At 37.2% G+C, this 18,362-nt stretch overlaps 1 protein-coding gene across 5 annotated transcripts in view; it reads left to right on the top strand.

The window, feature by feature from the left end:
- Nucleotides 1-18,021, top strand: part of LOC131665747 (nuclear pore complex protein DDB_G0274915-like) — a 136,904-nt gene extending 118,883 nt beyond the window's left edge. For all 5 annotated transcript variants that reach the window (XM_058937837.1, XM_058937840.1, XM_058937839.1 and 2 more), the window contains 4 exons: nt 1,597-1,765; nt 1,892-2,046; nt 10,077-10,187; nt 15,751-18,021. In XM_058937837.1, the coding sequence (XP_058793820.1) occupies nt 1,597-1,765; nt 1,892-2,046; nt 10,077-10,177 (425 nt within the window). In that variant the 3' untranslated portion in view covers nt 10,178-10,187; nt 15,751-18,021. The remainder of the gene's footprint in view (nt 1-1,596; nt 1,766-1,891; nt 2,047-10,076; nt 10,188-15,750) is intronic.
- The last annotated feature ends 341 nt before the right edge of the window (nt 18,022-18,362 follow it).

Raw genomic sequence — 18,362 nt, 5'->3', positions numbered from 1 at the left:
TTTATTACAATTTGACTCGTCTTGCAATTCTCGCTTTGGTCAGAAAAAGTTATTAAAATTACACTTTCAACAACAATTACTACCAATTCTAATAGTATCGATAAACATGTAATTAACAATTATTTATAATTAATTACAAGGGTAAATAAACGCATCATCAAGTCGTCGAGCAGGCGTTGCTCGTAAAGGATCATAAATCAAAAAGAGCTTCAAGGTCTGAGGAGATTCGACAGAACAAAGACCACGGAGCAATTGAGAAAAATGTTTGGTTTGTTGTGCGGCTTGAGAGATGCGACGGGGAACAACGGACGGGCCGCGTAATTTGACGTAGACACAGGGATTTTCAATAGACATATTCGCGTCTTAAAAAAAGAAAAGAGAAAGCTGATTTATAAAATATAAAGTAACTAAATGAGCCTATGGATGGTAACTGGCCCAATTTGTAATGCGACGTTGCCAATATTATTATAAGGATTGTATTCCGTTGAATGCAAAGTAAAATGCCGCGAATGTTAGTAAATGTGTGGAGGAAAAACACCGTGCTCATAGTTCGCAATGAGACCGGATTGGTGTTCTCAGAGACCCTGCTCGACTCGTTCACGTGGACGAGCGCATTGCGCGTGATCGTTGCCGGAACGATGAGCAGAGGACGAGGAGGGAGGGCCAGGCGAATTCGGCGAGATACGGTGCGCAGCGAAATAGTAGATTATGTACCGAGGTCGGCAAAGTGTTAATAAATCCATAGCAGGTGAAAATTGACATTAAATCTCACGCGTTATAGACTTACCAATGTTCCGGAATATCTCGGCAGTGGTATGTATTCTATTATTCTATTTTTTTTTTGCCCAGCGAAGCCGAAATTGGCATGTTACCGAGGGGGCCGTGGCCAGGAAATGCTACTTTCGGGCCGCTGGACAAAGCAAGCAATTTTTAACGGTAACATGCTAATTTCTAAGTATCGGTAAGCCCATAGCACGTCTTTGTCAATCTTGGCTTCGCCAGCTCGCTTGCCAATTCTCACGTGCTACGGACTTACCAATACTTTGTCGGCTTGTGTACGTAATCTACTATTTTCTGGAGATTTTGGTTCCCCCTTGAAAAGGCAAGTTCTCTCCGACAATACTTTCCTTTCTCGTACGCCAGCGTTTTTCTTGAGTTTCTAGTTTTTATCTTAGCGATACCTACCTTTGTAAAATATTGGTTTTTTTCCATCTCGTGTGTTTTTTTATGCCAATATGCCATTGATATTTTGCAGTTAAATTTTGGCTCATCTGACTCTCACAATCTCATCTCTTGCAAAATAATTATTTCCAATTCGGGGACAACTTTCTAGGCACTAAATGAGCACATCGTCAACAGACTAATCAAGTGCTCGACGATTTCAATGACTAACGTGAAATCTAGAAGTCCATTGATCAAACTGTCGTAAATATGAAAATAACAAAGGCCAGGCAGTAAGCTTGCGCAGCCGTGCTGTTCTCGACTGGCTTTTGAAAAATGAAAAAGATGACGAAACAAGAGCACTCGATAGGGCAGCGATGGCAGCTCAATCGGTGAAGCTTAGATAAATAACAAGTCAAGTTTTTCAATTTGCAGCACCGATCCTGGTAATAATGGACGACTCAGGCAGGATAAAGTCCGGGGAGCGCCACCTAAAGGCCGGCAGCGAGTTGCGTTTGCGCTGCGAGGCACGAGACGTGCCCAAGCGCTATAATGAAACTGTCATTTGGACCAGAGGAGACGAGATCCTCGGCGAGGACGTTAGGTAAATAACGCCTTGAAAATTAATTGAAATGTTCCTTCTTTTCCTGGACGTAATAGAACGACTCTCCCTTTCCAATCCACTCGCCCATCGAATGCGAGTCATTCGTTTCGACATTTTTGCTTGCAGTGAGAATAGAACTGTCGAGAATCTAGACGGACGAGAAGTTCAAGTTATTGTCAGTACGTTATTAGTGGAAAGGGCAAGTGCACGACACGCTGGTAATTACAGTTGCGTTGTACCTGAAAAAGCTAAAGCCACTGTTGCGGTACACGTCCTCAATGGTAAGATACCTTTCAAACAATTTTTTTTCATAACAGTATACATTCACGTGGCGAGAGAGGGAAAAGCACAATAAATCGCCGCAGCGCCTGAGCAGAGATGAAAATGGGGCTCGCGACACTCTTTTGTCCCATGACGCACATACATAAAGCTCGATCGATCAAGCCTACGTATACTCTGTTACAGATGCCAATGCGAACTTGTTTTCCTCCTAATTAGATATTTGTCTTGTGCGTTAAATAGGGTATTTAGGAACTAACCAAAACAATAACGAAAATAATCTTGTTTGTTATCGAATTAAAATGTGCAATAACATCGGCAATATTCGTTCTCGTTCATTTCCAAAGTAAGCTTTTCTTTACGATAAATATCAATATCATTAATCATTTTAATAATAAATCTACGTATAATCTCAGCGAAAAACGAATTTGCTCAAATATTTGAAGAAATCAAATGAACATTCATTCCAACAAATAACGCACTCAATATTACATATATAATACTCAATATTACATGAGAAAATATACCGGATCATAGAGATCTTTGCACATAATATGTTATTGAAAATTCAATTAAAATTCAGATTATTTGCATTATTCATTACTATATAATCCTTCATAAAAACATAAACGCGATTTGCAATATTTTTTCAATAATTCACTAATCATCCATACGAAAATAATGCACAAAGGATATTTTTATTATTTGCTCCATAATTAAAAATAAAGATAGTGAATTTGACTCCGGAAACAATTCTTTAATACGAAAACTTACTCTCAGGTAAAGAAGCATAAAAAATTGTTTGAATGATAGTACTTGAACAAAACTTTTGGCTAAAAGTATAACTGTGAATAGATATATAAGACGACACTTGATAAGCTCAAGCTAAATTCAAGAGGAAAAACGGCAACGGATTTTTTTTTTTAAGCTCAGGCAATTCGCAATTGCGCGGATTACGCCTGGTAATGCTGACAAAGTTGATCATGCTATAGCGAGTTTGGAAAGGTTATCACCTGTGATATGTCATGTTTAACATACTTTGGAAACGAATGAATATCGCAGATATTATTTTAAATTTCGATTCAATAATAAACAAATAAGTAATGAAAAGTCTTTTTTTTTTATTTTCATTTATAATTTTGTTAATTTTAGAAATCTCATTGAATTTTCGGATCTCTAGAGTCGTACCATAGTCGACATTTCGGATTTTCCTGTCAGCATATTTCAAAAGCATGAGGAAATATTGAAATCTTAACATGAAGTCAACTCCAGCATTCTTTGAAACTTTTGATATTTTACTTTCCAAGCCCTCTAATATTAAATAAATACATCGGCTTTATAAAGAATTCCATACCATTCCAAAGCATCTTTTCCGGTTCTATCTATCAGGCCTAACTTTGTATTGACAATGAGCTTGAAAATTCAGCCATATATCTGAAATCCTGTTAGCAAATCCTTTCGAGACACGATAAACGAAAAGATGCGGAAATAATTGTTTTCACTTGAATTTTTCGACGCACAACATATAACGCAGATTTAAAGGCGTATTCCAGTTATTTGTGTATTTCAGGAGCTCTGCCGTTCTCTTTTATTCTCAAATATTTTCTTTTACTCTTAAGTATTTGATTTGGGTTATTGGGTTCACACGCTAAGATGTCTACTTGTCTTTGCCTAAGTCTACGTTATTCTTATGAAAAACTTGTGATTTAGTGAAGAATTGAACTATGAGTTGAGAAGAGTACAGGACAATTGCTGGAATAAAATGTAAAAGAGTGAAAAAATATTAACATAAGAAAATTGGCCGCAGGGCAGAACAATCAGCAATATGTAGTCGACCTCAACCGAGATACCGCACCGAGACAAACCGCATTTCGCATAATTCTTCGTGAAGTGCAACTGATTCATATATGCGTGAGGCAAAACGCGTGCAGAAAGAAACTACTCAAACGACCTAATACCGCGCGAAAATAGGGGCACGGCATACAACAACAGTAGCTGTGAAAAAGGAAAAAAGACGACGACGAAGGAGGCAGAAAAGCCCTATCGTCACGAAACCTTTCTGGCGAACGCGTTCATTCACTGTTGGACGTGACATTTCACACGCTCGCGCTAGAAATTCAAATGTATCTCGCTCTCGTTTGGTGCGCGCTTTTTTCTCCCTTGATATTTTTCTTTTTTTCGCGCGCATCAGCCGCGCGCATACAAGAGATGCAGAAAAAAGCACTAATGTGACACTCGGCTCCTACATTGTGCCGGAAAAAAATAGAAAAGCGAGCAGCTGCGAAACGCGGGTTAGTGTTAAATTTTTAATAGTGTACGCGAGCGTTACTTTGAATTTTCGCGCTTTAAATTGCCCTGCACATTAAGGACCGCGTAATGGCTATGGCGTTACAGCAGCTCGAATGCCTCGCTACCGAAACTATTGTTCGTAAATGCTCATCTGAGGGCAACTTTTTTCTTTTTTTTCTCAAATTGATCAATTTTGTCGTCAGCTTTCGCGTTTGTTTCTGACGGAGAGGCATTTCGGTGACTAGGTAAAATAAATAAAAGGCTGTAAAGTAGCAGAGAGGAGGTTTCTTTATCGAGACACATGCCTATATCGTATAGTAGAACCGGCGAGAGCACAGGGATAAATACTCTGATATTCCGCGCTACGAATGGTCACAGACGGCACCAGACGCATACGCAGTCTTCGTACAAGCAAACATACACACACACACACACACACACACACACACACACACACACACACACACACACACACACACATATATATATATATATATATATATAAGCTACTCAACAATTTTATACCAATTTTATTTAATTAACAAAGACATGTTTACACGCTATCACTTTTGAGCTTTATTTGTAAGGCGTAACTTTGAGGCATAACTAATATATTAACCAAATAAAACATTTCTAGACTACTCTGATTTCAACTAAATTCTATTTCTGATCCTGTTGACGAGTTCAAATATTAATTAAATGAGCCTTAACGTGAAGTATTTAAAAAAATAGTCAACTTCATTTGCAATGATGACTTGAAGTAGAACAATCACCATTTGCCCAGTCATTGCACTATTTGTTGCTGCCGAAAATTCCGCATTCATATTTACTTCATTTCAAATCGCTAACGAATGTGTTCCATAATATAATTCTGTCATGTATCATGCACTGCGTAAACAAAATTCTAATATTGAACTAGAAGCCAAAAGCTGTAGAAGGCTTTTGTTCGATCAATGGCCACAATGCGAAGCCCGAGATTTCACTCAATCGAACAATGCACAACTATAAGCTGTTTCTCGCAAATCTTTTCACAATACGTGTCCATATCTAAGTAGATGTTTCTACCCTGCAAAATATAATGTTATTTCACAAAATATAACTACCGAAATACAATTTGGTAGTAGCGCTTTATGTAATCATAAATATATAAACAAATAAAAGATTTAAAAATAATGGCATTTTTTTCAAGTTCTGTTATCATTCAGTTGATTCTCGGCTCAGATAAACACAGTTATCAATAATTTAATTTTCCTTGGAACGAAGAAAACCAAATAAAAAATTTCCTGAACGCGTGATTTAAAATTTTGTTTGAATGATCAGTTAATTGATTAGAAGTAGACTAACCACGACAAATTTAGAAGTACAGATCCCGTCTAATCGATTAATCCATTTAAGTAAACGGTAGACACAAACAAAACAAAAACAAACAAAAAATCAAATAAAAACGAAGAAAATCAAAAAAAGGGAAAAGTTTCTTATCGTTTCTAACAATCAAATAACCCAACTCCACTGCTGGGGAAATCACGAACAAAAAGAGCGTAGGCGATTAATCTGCCACAGATTTTTCACTCCTTTGGTTGATGTTCGAAACGCAGAGAAGAATTTTACCCTCTTTGCAGTCGTGCTTGAAGACCACTAATTAAAGTGTTGGTTCCAGGCTTTAAGCATGGTGGACATCCTTTACTTATTCCAGTTTTATCTTGACGAGAGCGATGCCCTATACACTCATTAATCGCCACGCGAGCAACCGTATCTACGCGATTTTACACAGCTTGTTATAAACTGGTTTTACCTGTGAAAGGGAATGACTATAAAAAACAATTGTCATTTATCAAACGCGTATTAAGAACATTTTTCTTGAAACAATCTTATTCTATTTTTCTATCACCTCGACATTTTTTTATGCATAAACTTTATACAACTTCGCTATCTAACATTATGTGTCCATTATCGCTGTCGGATAATGAATGCGATCAGATGGCTTTTCCAACAATAGATTTTTTGAAACACCAACATTACAAGATAATTAGTTTTTTACAAGAAATAGTATTATATGGTTTCACGGTAAAAATTCGCATCAATGAAAATTTCCTTCATCCTTTAGCAAATATATTCTCACACAGTTCACTCTAAGCATTTAAAACTCAACTCACTAGAAGGTAAGTTGCATTCAGCCGCAAATTAAACATTCAGGAAAACTTTCCGAATCTCGGGAAAACTCTCGAAGCCCAAATCGAATCTGAGCAAAGCTGCTAATAGGTGGGGATGTGGTTGCGTGTTAGCTGCGGTTTCCTCTGATTTGTACAGCACACAAGCGCTATTAAAATAAGCCAGCTAATCAAGCTGGAGAAACCGCGCTCACGAGCCAATTACACCTGGGAGCTTCCTCTATTTTCTACAGCGAGAAATTGTCGTGGTAACTGATGCCACTTCCCGCTGCCTAATTATACCTTGAGTTTATGCTTCTACTTCCTTAGTGTGTGCCATGATGCCGCTTGGGAAGAGCTCTCTTGTGAATCTCTCGCAGGCACTTAATTATGTATATTAGCTTTGTGGCCTGTTGTGGATTTCAGTCGTGAGCGTCTGATGCTATTTAGATGTCTTAGAACATCTTTGATGCCCCGTGACTTGATTTATATCAATTAACGATCACATAAAGATAATTTTGAAAACCTAATTTCGGATAATCTAAAATAAAATAAATGTCAAGAAGCTACGTGCAACGGTTTATTCGAATTGCACTATTCTCCCACTCCAAATTTATTTCGAACGTAGTCTAATCTCTCTTTCTGAAACAAATCATAATCCCACCGAGGCTTCCAATATCTTTTGTAGCCATCCTAATCCCAATCCCAAAGAGAGACTAAAAAACAGAAGCTGCTCCCTTCTTCGTGATACGATTAAAAAATCTAGCTGGAGAGGAAAGACCAGATATCTTGCACGTGGTCGAGTGTAAAATAAATGAAAAATCATTTCTTGGCTTAAGGTGGAATAAAATGCTTTCTTCTTTATAGGAAGGATAGTGCGAGAAGATCAGAAACCCTCGAAAGGAAAAAAAAATTTCTTAACACTCTATAATAATGAATTGATCTGATCTTCAAAGTCATCGTCAATCATTTCAAAGCTTCGACAGATTAATATGTCACATTTAACGAGAAAAAATTTTGTTCATTCTATAACACGGTGAACAATTAAACAGGATTGCATTCAATTTGAAAAACAGGGAAAAAAATTGGCGTCAATGACGAAAACTCATGTCCTGATGAACGAATCTCTTTTTGACCTCTCTCAAGCTCGCGCTCACTAGCAGTCGCTTTCGGAAATAGACAAGTCTTTTTCAGGAGATAAAGCCACGCGAATGGTCAGACGGTGGCGTCGTTGGCACATGCGGTATATATATATATATATATATGAGCTTTTTCGAGAAAAGAAGACGAAGGCGGGAAAAAGAAAACTCGCGCACAAGCGAAGGAACGCCAGCGATTTGACAAATTCAACATCGCTTTTGGAGCTTGGCCAGAGCAAAAGGCTGGTATAGCGACAAAAGAAGAGAAAAAGTTAGGGAGAAAATGTCTTCGCTGTTTCCGACGAAAGGGTGACGATCGTTTGCTATATCACGCTCAATTTAAGTTATCTGGAGAAAAAAAATAGCTACGCGAGACCACACACCTATTTCGTTGAACCTAGATTTCATCTTTGACGCTCGATAATATTTTTACTTCTGTATTTTTTATGCCAAGGGATTCGAAGCACTGCGCCGAGCTGCACGGAAAATCTTGGCGAGAAAAACAATAAAGTATTTTGACCTATAGCGTTAAAAAGTTTAAGCTACTGCAGTATAAGCTGGCTTTGAATAACATGAAAAGTGTATCTACATAAATACGTCTGACTTTACCTGCGGACTTGGTCTACTTCGGAAAATATAAAACCTCGTGGCCTATCACTTCTCTACTTACTCAAATTTCTGAGGGACGTAGCGCGTCCAACTTTTACGTTGAAAACTTGACGACTTGACGACGAGTTTTCAAACATACTTAAAAGGAAAACATTTTTTCGACCATCAGACGAAATCAGATGACGTCCTGGCGGTGTCAGCATTACTAAGTAGAAGAAAAGCTTTCCATAAGCAAGCAAAAATAATACGCGCTGTCATTTCATCTTTTATTTTTCTAAACGCGCAAATTCAAAATACAAGTGTCACTATTTCGTGCCGCGAAGAAAAAAGAAAACGCCTAATGACACGTCAAATCGTCGAAACGCTAACGACTAATACCGTTCAAAAGCCCAACATTTTTTTATGGTGATCCATCACTACTGCAAAGTTATTCTTCTTGTGCGCATGCATGCTAGTGTTTTTCATCGCAAATATGCACGTACGGCTAAAACATTCGTTATTAACAATGAGATAGAGCGGGAATGGTTAAACGTCAAAATTGGCCTCCTTTTTTACTGACAAACGGAGGTACGCAAATTGCAAACTCCACGCATAATTTTACAAATCTTACGAGCGAAATAATCCGAAGTTTAATAAAAAAAAATGAACGGGTAGCAGCGAAAAATTTTCGGTGGTTCGCCCCCTCTCTTTAAGGACCTCTCTCCTCACTCTCTCTCTCTCTCTCTCTCTCTCTCTCTCTCTCTCTCTCTCTCTCTCTCTCTCGCTCGCTCAACAGTCCCTTGCCGCCGTATACGAAAGGACAAGCTGCGAGGCCTGGCAAGCGGCGAGGGAGGCACTCGAATTAATTTTTCGCGAATGTAACGTAAAAATTTATACTTTAATTTACATTTTCTCGCTGACTTTTCTTTTGTTTATTCTATTACACCCATGGCCGACATACTTTTGAAGAATATTAGTCGCGCGTTTTGGCACCGCTTCGCTATATGAAAACGCTTTCGAGCCTTTTTTTTAATGAAGGCTAGCTGGCCATACCAAATTGTCGCTTGACGTGCTTGACAGCTCATCGTAGTCGCACGTGTTGTTACTTGATTCGTTCGTTTCCCCGCGCACACATCTTGGTCGCCGATCCTTCACTAGACATCGTATCGAGAGTTTGATCTGTCACCTTGACGTTAATTCAATCATACCATTCGTAAGTATGGCCATTAGTACCGTGAGCGAGCGCCTAGGTCTTAATAGACTTTTTTATTATGGCACTTTGGCGTTGAGCCTTTTTCCTTTGTTGTCACTTGTGACAAAAGGAAAGAAAGAGACGAGTACACTAAAAGTAATTTGAGAAAAGCTTTCTCCAAAAACAACATGACTCGTTCTCATACCTGCTTATTGCCTACAATGTTATGTTCTTATTTGAATCAGACGAGATAGTTTCTGATAACTTACAATTAATGAGTATATTACCCGTGTCAAGAGTGTATTTGAAAAAGAAGAATACGGTTTTACACATAATATTTTTCTGCTCTTATTTGTATGTGTGTTCAATTCCCATTAAGTGATCATTCTCTTATTATTTATTCAAAATATAGATGCAAAACTTAAGACGGAAATATTCCTTTTGAAATATATTGTCTTTGAAAAGACGCAGAACTAATAGCCCACTTGAAATATTCGTACATGACACGATTACAGTTTGATCAAAATATTCCATTGATTTTCATAATGCATGTATCATAGTGTAAAATAGCATCCGAGTGATTGATTAACTAATCACACGTAGAGAGAGGCTGATTGCAACAATGGTCAGCGCAAGTCTAAACTCACATTTGTCACGTGTAAATGTGTATGTTACAGGAGAGCTGCCAGCCGCAGTGCATGACGGGAACGGAGTCTCGAGCTCTGTCCTAAATCTCTGGCTTATTCATTTAACCGTCAGCTACGTCTTTTCCAGATGACAATTCTAAGGTATAACGCATCAAATATTCCATAGTCCTTTTCTAGTATTATTACCATAATGACTTTTCGATCTACTTAATGTTTCGATTAAAAAAACCGAACGATTATTTATTTTCTTCTGTTAACTCATACACGAGCGGTTTTGCTTTGTGTGCACGACATTCATCATAATCAAGCGTAACTTTCATTCATAAACATCTTTGTTAGTATTCGTACAGCCGCTTTCACGATAGAATATTCAAAAAGAGAAAGATTTACGATCTTTCACCGTGGAAAAGCGCCGGCATCCACAGAATATTTTTTCTTATGTTTTCATCATCTCTTCCGCGCTAAAAAAATTTATATCTGTATTACAAGAACTTTACAAAGAAAATATGACAAATCTGGTGATTTTTCGCATTCGCTGTAGAAGCGTAACGTAAAATGCTTAATTCCGTCGATAGAAGCGTGGCATGCGTCTCCTTTTTTCCTTCCCCTCTTTCCTCTTCACCTTCACTTAATCCGAGTTCCAGATGAGTTTTCAGACCGTCTTATGTAAGAAGCTCGCAGCCAAAAGTTTGCAGGTTTTAGCGTGCAATCTCCGCCGCCTGTACGATAAAGACAAAAAATAGTAGTGAAAGTAAGGGCGCATGCGCGATCATCGTTGTGCCCTCGCGCGAAAGCAAATTAAAAATAGCGGCATAGCGAGTTCTATTGAAATGTTTGCTTTTATGATTTAGTAGGAGTCTTCGATTTTTGTCGCTAGATCCTCAATTGCCAAATGCTCTTTGACAAAAGTTGTCGACGAGCTTGTTCGTCTTGAAATTAAATAGAATGAAAAAAACGCGTAACGCTAATTCCACAAGGCAAAATCCAGGTGTGTTATAATCCCACGATGGCGGACGAAATCTCAATGAGTTAATATTTAAAGTAAAATTATCCAGTAGGCATAGAAAACGAGATATAAAGTAGATTTTTCCTCGACACATAATCACTGGGAATGATAAATCCAGCAGGTGAGATAATAACGGAGAGAAATTTATCCAGTCTCTTAATCATTCTCGCCGCGGATTTTCTCGACTCTCTCCTCGCGCTTATCTACACTATTTCTTCCGCATTGTAAAGTAAAATCTTGAGTAAAGCAGCTCGCGTAAAGTAGAAGCTCCAACGATATGGCGCCTCGTTATTCAGACTGCCATTTGACTCTCTCTAAAAAATAAAATGAAAATTTGTGCTTAAACCGATAAAACATAAATTTGTACTTATACCGCATCGTTGGAATAACATAAGTCTGCGACGTATTAATATTTCCAAGTTTTACGAGGCTCCCATTATAAGGGCATTTGAGCGGAATGAATTGCGATTTCGTATCGCGAGCGCGCGGATAAACTTGCCTCGAGGAAGTTAATTCGCGTGCGCAGCGTTGGATTTATCGTTTCGCTCGTTTAGTTGAGCGGAGGAGAGAGAAGGAAAAGCCTCAAACTTTGAATAAGCAGCACGCGGAATGACGACTGTGTGTTTCTTAAGCAATGCGATAAGTTAATCGATTCGACGCAGTAACTCGCGCTAAATGTCTTGAATATTCCGACGTTTACATTTGACAAAACTAGCTTCTAACGATATTCATCGACCAATCAGATTTCTTTTCATATTCACATGGCTTCGCGCTCAACAATAGAAGATGTTAGAAGGTAATTGTCAGTCAGCTGTAGTTCAAGAGAAACGAACATAAAAGAAGCAATCAATGCCGGTAAATCGCCAAATGCCAAATTGAAGAAATAGTAGCGGAGCACAGCAACCTTATCACCACATTCATGCGCACGCATCATATGAATAATCAGAACGGCGAGTTGTCGCGATATCGCAGTAGCAACACTGTAGTCGGCTAGCAGGAAGTGGGCGCTTAAAAATCCAGCGAAGCGCATAATTCAGCACCTGCCAGACAGCAGCAGTAGCACCGACTTAGGCACAGGAATTAGGATTTAACACGGAAACAGCAGCACACGCGCCTGCGTGCGTGTACATCGCGCGCTTTCATTATCGATTATCAGTTGCCATGTATCACTCGCTACACCAGTATTCGCCGACCAATGCTCATATGGGCTGCTCTGCGCGCACAGTTCGTACGTGCGCTCGTACCACTGACCCTCTCGTCACTGACTCTTTGCAAGCCCGACTAACGAATATCGAAGACTAACTTTTACGATCCAAGTACTATGTTAGATTTTCCAAGAGTCGTGGTCATGGGCACGTGCAGCAACTAGCCGATAACGATAATTACGTTTCGGATTTCCAAATTTCACTCTGATCGCTTGCTCAATTATTGAGTAACTGTTGGTAAGTCATCCATAATTTCGTAATCGTAATTGTATATTGAATGGACCATTCATTGCCGTTTTTAGACGATTTATCAAATGAATACTTCATCATCAGATTCACTTTCAAATGTATCAAATGATACGATACTCGATCGAATGAATTAATAATTTCGCACACGCAGCTGAGTTTCGTCAATTTCGTTCTTTACTGTTGAAACTCGATCATTTTTATTCCAATGTTATCCAACTATCTTCAATATTGTTTCAAAAAACAAAATCCTCGAATTTGCCATAATACCATCGACATAATTTCACGTAACGAAGACGCTACACAAAGAACAGTTTAAGAACATAATCGGTCTAAAAGCTTAACACATGGAGTTCGAGCTTGATCCATGTTATCGATAACTCTATACTAAACATTACAGCGGTTTCGAATCAAGGGGCAAGACGAAAAAAAAACGTCGAACTATCAGAGTTAAGACACGCGACAGCCAATGACACGATAGAGCAAATTTAATATTTCACGCCAATACAGGTTGCGGTGACTCGATCCAATTATCGACGTGTAATCCCATTATTTGCAATTATAGTATACTGCAGGAGGATCTGACTAGAGGCAGTCTACGGCGTATACATGCGTTATTGCTTCCGCTTTGCTGTTTGTCGGCTGATACGGAGAGAAATGTCGGGTGTTAGCAGGCGACACGAAACTACCTCAACGGATTTATCTGCACTTAGGCGCGACAGACTTGAATTATATGCCCGCTCTTTCCAGTGAGAATCATTGATTCGTGGAAATCAGCCGAGATTTCTCTGATTTAATGCTTTGCGCGAGATACAAGGATAGAATTTAAATTCTATTGCTTTAATATTTCATGGTGAATGCCAGTTTATTTTTTAATCGTTACTTTTTATTCCGTACACAATAATAAGAATTTTACAATACAGACTTATAATTAAAACTTATTTCTAATTGAAAATTACAATATCAATTTTCGTAACTATGCTAACTAATCGAAAGCAATTATTCATTGTCAATATTAATAATGTCGAATTATTTTGATGATTCGATTTGAATTTTTATATTTGATAATATGGAAAATTTATAAATTTGAATAGTCTTTTACATCCAGCTACGCTCAGAGAGGGAGAGAGAAAGCTTGCGATCAATCACTTCTACTCAGTTTTCCACTCATCCAACTCCATCCATCAACGATGAATATTTTTTACTGAACGTATCTACCATTATATATAATCAGCAACAGCTATATAAATATTTTATGAGAATAATTTCGGTAAATACTCGATATATAAAGTAATAATTGCATAAGCAAGTTACCAATTCGAAAGTTATAATCGTCGTTAAAACAACGATATTATTCTTAATAGTTAAAAGATCAAGCAATCTGGATTTTAATGAAACAATGGCATGCTGTGATAAAGCCTGTAACTAACCAAAATGTTTACGGTCACTGGATATAAGCAGCCAAGCGACACAAAAGCCCAAATAATTGGCAAGCTTCGTACGTTATTTTGCATTGCACAGCTAACAATTTGGGGCGACAAAATTGCATGGTGCAAACCTTACCTGTTGCAAAATGTTTACCTTTCCGAAATATCTAGAGTACGCTAATTGATTTCTTGATTGAGTTTTGTAACACCGATGAGTTTTATTTTTCTATTATATATAACTATTTTTCTATGCGGTAACAATTTTTCAAACTACAAGTTCAGTACCAAATAGTTCTCACGCCGTAATTTGCAAATCGGATACCCGAAAAAAGTTAGAGTGCGTGTGCTGCACGAACCGGATACTGCAATCAAACAAACTACAAATCACAAACTCGAAGCCATTTTATCGATTGCAAGTCTCTCACTCATCGTATTTTCCACCATACGACATTTCTAGGTCACTTTTCTTCATAATCGAGTTGCGCGAAATCCACTCGGCGTTATGTCGAAATCTCTATGCATTGAGGAGAACGTATAGGCATATCGACCAGTGAGAGACAAAAAATACAAAATAAAAGAGAGAAAACCCTTTCCATTTCCGATGTGTGACAGATAAAGCAGTATCGATACTAGCGATGACACTGTGAGCCACAGAATTTAAATATCTGTTATCCTTCGGCCACTGCGCATCGCAGGAGTTTCCGCCAGTAGGGCGGAAATGGGTTTTTCACACTCGGAACTCCCTTTTTTTACTTCTCACTACACCAACTTGATTGAAATTTACATTCGGTTCATTGTATATTGCGACTAGATGTTTATATTTGTGTATTTATTTTTTTAATGTGAAAGGAACTCCACGAAAATTGAATTATCGTGAAATGCTATCGAATGTGACTGATAATATAGTTATGAAAAATGCTTCGTTCAACCTATCGATACTGCATCGTCTAATGGAATTTTCAAATCTTTAATTGTATCATAGTTTTATTTTTTTATTTATCAAGGAATGTTTTTTTGGTATAACTTTACAAAATAATTATATGTCAAAGATATAACTGTTTATCCGAGCAAAAATAACACCAGATGAAATAAAAAAAACCATGACTTCATACACTTAATATCTCAATCCGCTTAAGTATTACGGTCTAGTAAGAAAATTGAAGAGCTTCATTTTAGAGCCGTAGCTTGAAGTTCAAATTGATTTTATCTTTTGCGTGAGAAGTTTCCTAATTAATTATATTTGCAAACAAAGTTGTTTGAGCGGTTAGCCGTAGGATAAACTTGTCGACCGTAACAACAAAAAACAGAATAAATCTGTGCTATCGCAAAATCAAGTTTTATTTTCATCCTTGTTCGTATCCAATGTAGAGCATAGCAATTTGATCGTTTTATGAACATTATATAACGACAAATGTACTGCGAGAAGAGTTGCTTTTTACTACCTCCTAAATATCAAATAAGTAGGAATAGTGGACATAAGGTCAGCAGCTCGGAATTTGATTCGAAAAAAAATTAATTTAATATCGTCGGAAATACGTTGGTTAAAGATATTTTCTTTATTTTTGTTTGATGTTCGCATGCTGGTAGCCATATTTTATTTTCTGTCCTTTGACCATAAATCAAAAACTCATTTTTATAAAGAATATCGAAAGCACTCACTCAAGATTTCGATTTATTTATCAACAGATTGCGCGACACGCAAACAACTTTTTCGTGGCGGCTTGAAAAGCTCGCCGGTAGAGCAAAGGCATTTCTCTAAGTATACTCGAAGTAGCAGAACTAATTGAAAAAGTCGTTTTCGCGTGTTTTTCTTTTTCCAGTGCCTCGTAGCTGATGTACGAGTGTGGCCGAAAAAACCACGAATTGGACATTAACTCACCGTGAACCCCAGCTAGAAAACCAAACTCCGACTCTAAAAGAAGTGAAGAAGTTAATAGTGATATGCTGCTACTAATTTAAAGATACGAAGCGAATAGGAAGAAGAGGTGGGATAGAAAATTTAAAAAGCAAATTGATGAAAAAATGACCGATATTTAATCGAAAAAAGAAGAGTTTTTGGTGATATATACATATGTTGCGATTAAGATTTATCACATATATTATATATCTGGAATAATAATTCGATTTATACTGACTTGTAATTTTTGTAAATATACACACGTGTTTCGTTAGAAATAATAAAAGAAGAAAAAATTGTTATGTCGCAAGCACGTCATCGAGTTCTTTTATGAATTTTATGGACGTATAAATATCGCTGTAAGTATTTGGATGGAGAAAAAAACATGATGCATAAAGTCTACGTGTTTTGATACTTTGTTTACGAGGAAAATGAACAATATTGGAATAAATATCAATTAAACGTTCTTTATCTAGTAAGCCGTTATTAGTTTAGACCTTCATTCATGAGCTGTGTAGAAAGGATTTATTTTCGAGAAAATTGTCCTCTTAAATTGCTATGAATTGTTTGTTCGTATAGAAAGGCGGCGGAATCCGGTAAAAAAAATAACATCTACATACAGATCCGTCTTAGCAGTTATCTTTATTCATAAAATTGTCGATCTTTTGGATATATTAAGAATCCCTCATCAGAATACGATAATTCATAAAAGAATACATTTGTAAATTACATCCATTTGTTATAACGTCGATGAGTGAAAAAGCTTAACTTATGTAGAATAAAGACCTCTACTTTTTTCCACTATATATATAGTCTCTTTCCGATAACTTAGAGCTGCACTTACATCTGACAGGAGCGTTCAGTGGCTGGAAAAATCCAAAAAATAATTGTAACTTCTACTGTATTACAAGTTTAATTTATCTGACTATGTTTTCATTTGGTAAAATTATGTAGACATGCGAAAACCGCAGAGATGAAAAATTCTTGTAAGAATTGTCATTATCTACTTTGTAACCAACTAAGTCTTTATTCTTACGTTGTAACTAATAGTTGTGATTTTATAAATATATTCTCTTATGAATTATTCCCTTTAGTTCTGACGAGAACGATTGCTGAGATCTCCGAAAAATCGTCCAATCTTATAAACACAGATAACTACTAAGACAGATCCGTGTGCGAAGTTTGATTTTTATGGCACAAATTAAAAGCGAGCGATGTAAATCATTTTGAAAATGAAGCGCTTTCATATAAGTTTTGAGCACGTTAACTGATAATAAATGGCAAAGATACGAGTTTGAAGTTGAAGTGTGAAAAGTTAATTAGTACGTGTTTAAATATTTCATTCAGCCAAATCATTTTAATTGTTTAAATTTGTGATTTTGAAATCATAAAGACTAAATATAACGAAATCATCTTACCGAAAGATCAGTAAGCTCCAACATACATTTCGAAAGAAATCAACGTGTTTTCCATTCAGCTAAATACCACATCAACAGTTTTCGCCAATGTCATTACCAAATCACCGCGCGAACCTTAAAGTTATATCCAAGCCCACATTAAACACACCATTACGTCTTTTAAGGATACTTGCGAATCTTTAGCAAGCAAGAGCTACAAAAAAGGGCCGTCAACCCATGGTGGTATCCTCCGTCACGTAAAAAGGGAGAGGGAGAGAGAAAATATCTCAGCTGCATCAACCAGTCGATAATGGTTTGCTCGCTCGCATGCCCGGTGGGATTACGTGGAACTCGGAGGCAGAATTAGGTTCATCCAATTAATCAAGCTTCAAGTGCGTACCAATTCGCACGCGCTGCTTATCTCAAACCTAGAGCTTTTTTCTCAACTTTCCTTTTTTACTACACTCAATTTGTTGTGCGCGAGAGATGCTTTATTGTGTTTCGGGGGGTTGTTTGCTTTTTTACTACCTTGCTTCCATTTTCTCCTTTTATAGTATCCTTTGAATGAGATTAGCATTCACAAGATTCGAAGTTAGCTTATCCTTTTTCTTCTTCTCACAGTCGAAGGATTATAGTTGCGAGATATGTGGCGAAAAAGATGAGGTAAATTATCATGAATCGTGCGAGACTTACACTTTCGCACGAGTATCCTTTTTTTTACGACTTGAATGATGAAAAGGGAGAAAGTTTTGTTTTTTAGTGAACTGACGTATTATTAACCGACGTTACTTTCTTTTATCGCGAGTCGTTTCAATTCAAATTCTAAAAAGTTTTCTGATTTTTACTTGACTTTTAATTGAAAATTAGCTTTTCGAACAAATGATTATTTCATTTTAATCTTCTATTATTATTATTTCATAGTAATTCATATGAATTGTATGAGAATTGAGAAAATCTGAGAATACCTTTCGAACGAAGACTATCTTTGACGGCAACATGCAAGACAAGTCAGCATCTTCGCATCAGTAAAGTTGAAGCATAAAATAAAGTTTCGTCAAATAACAAGGAATTATCATTTGCAGTGTATCTAGCTTTTTTAAGTCTGTCGCGGGTGGCGAATTGCATAAAACATATCTCC

Source organism: Phymastichus coffea, unplaced genomic scaffold, assembly GCF_024137745.1.
Source record: "Phymastichus coffea isolate CEN01 unplaced genomic scaffold, Cenicafe_Pcof_1.1 PCOF00054, whole genome shotgun sequence".
NCBI lineage: Eukaryota > Metazoa > Arthropoda > Insecta > Hymenoptera > Eulophidae > Phymastichus > Phymastichus coffea.
Note: the sequence above shows the minus strand (reverse complement) of the source record. Positions and strands in the feature narration are given on the sequence as shown.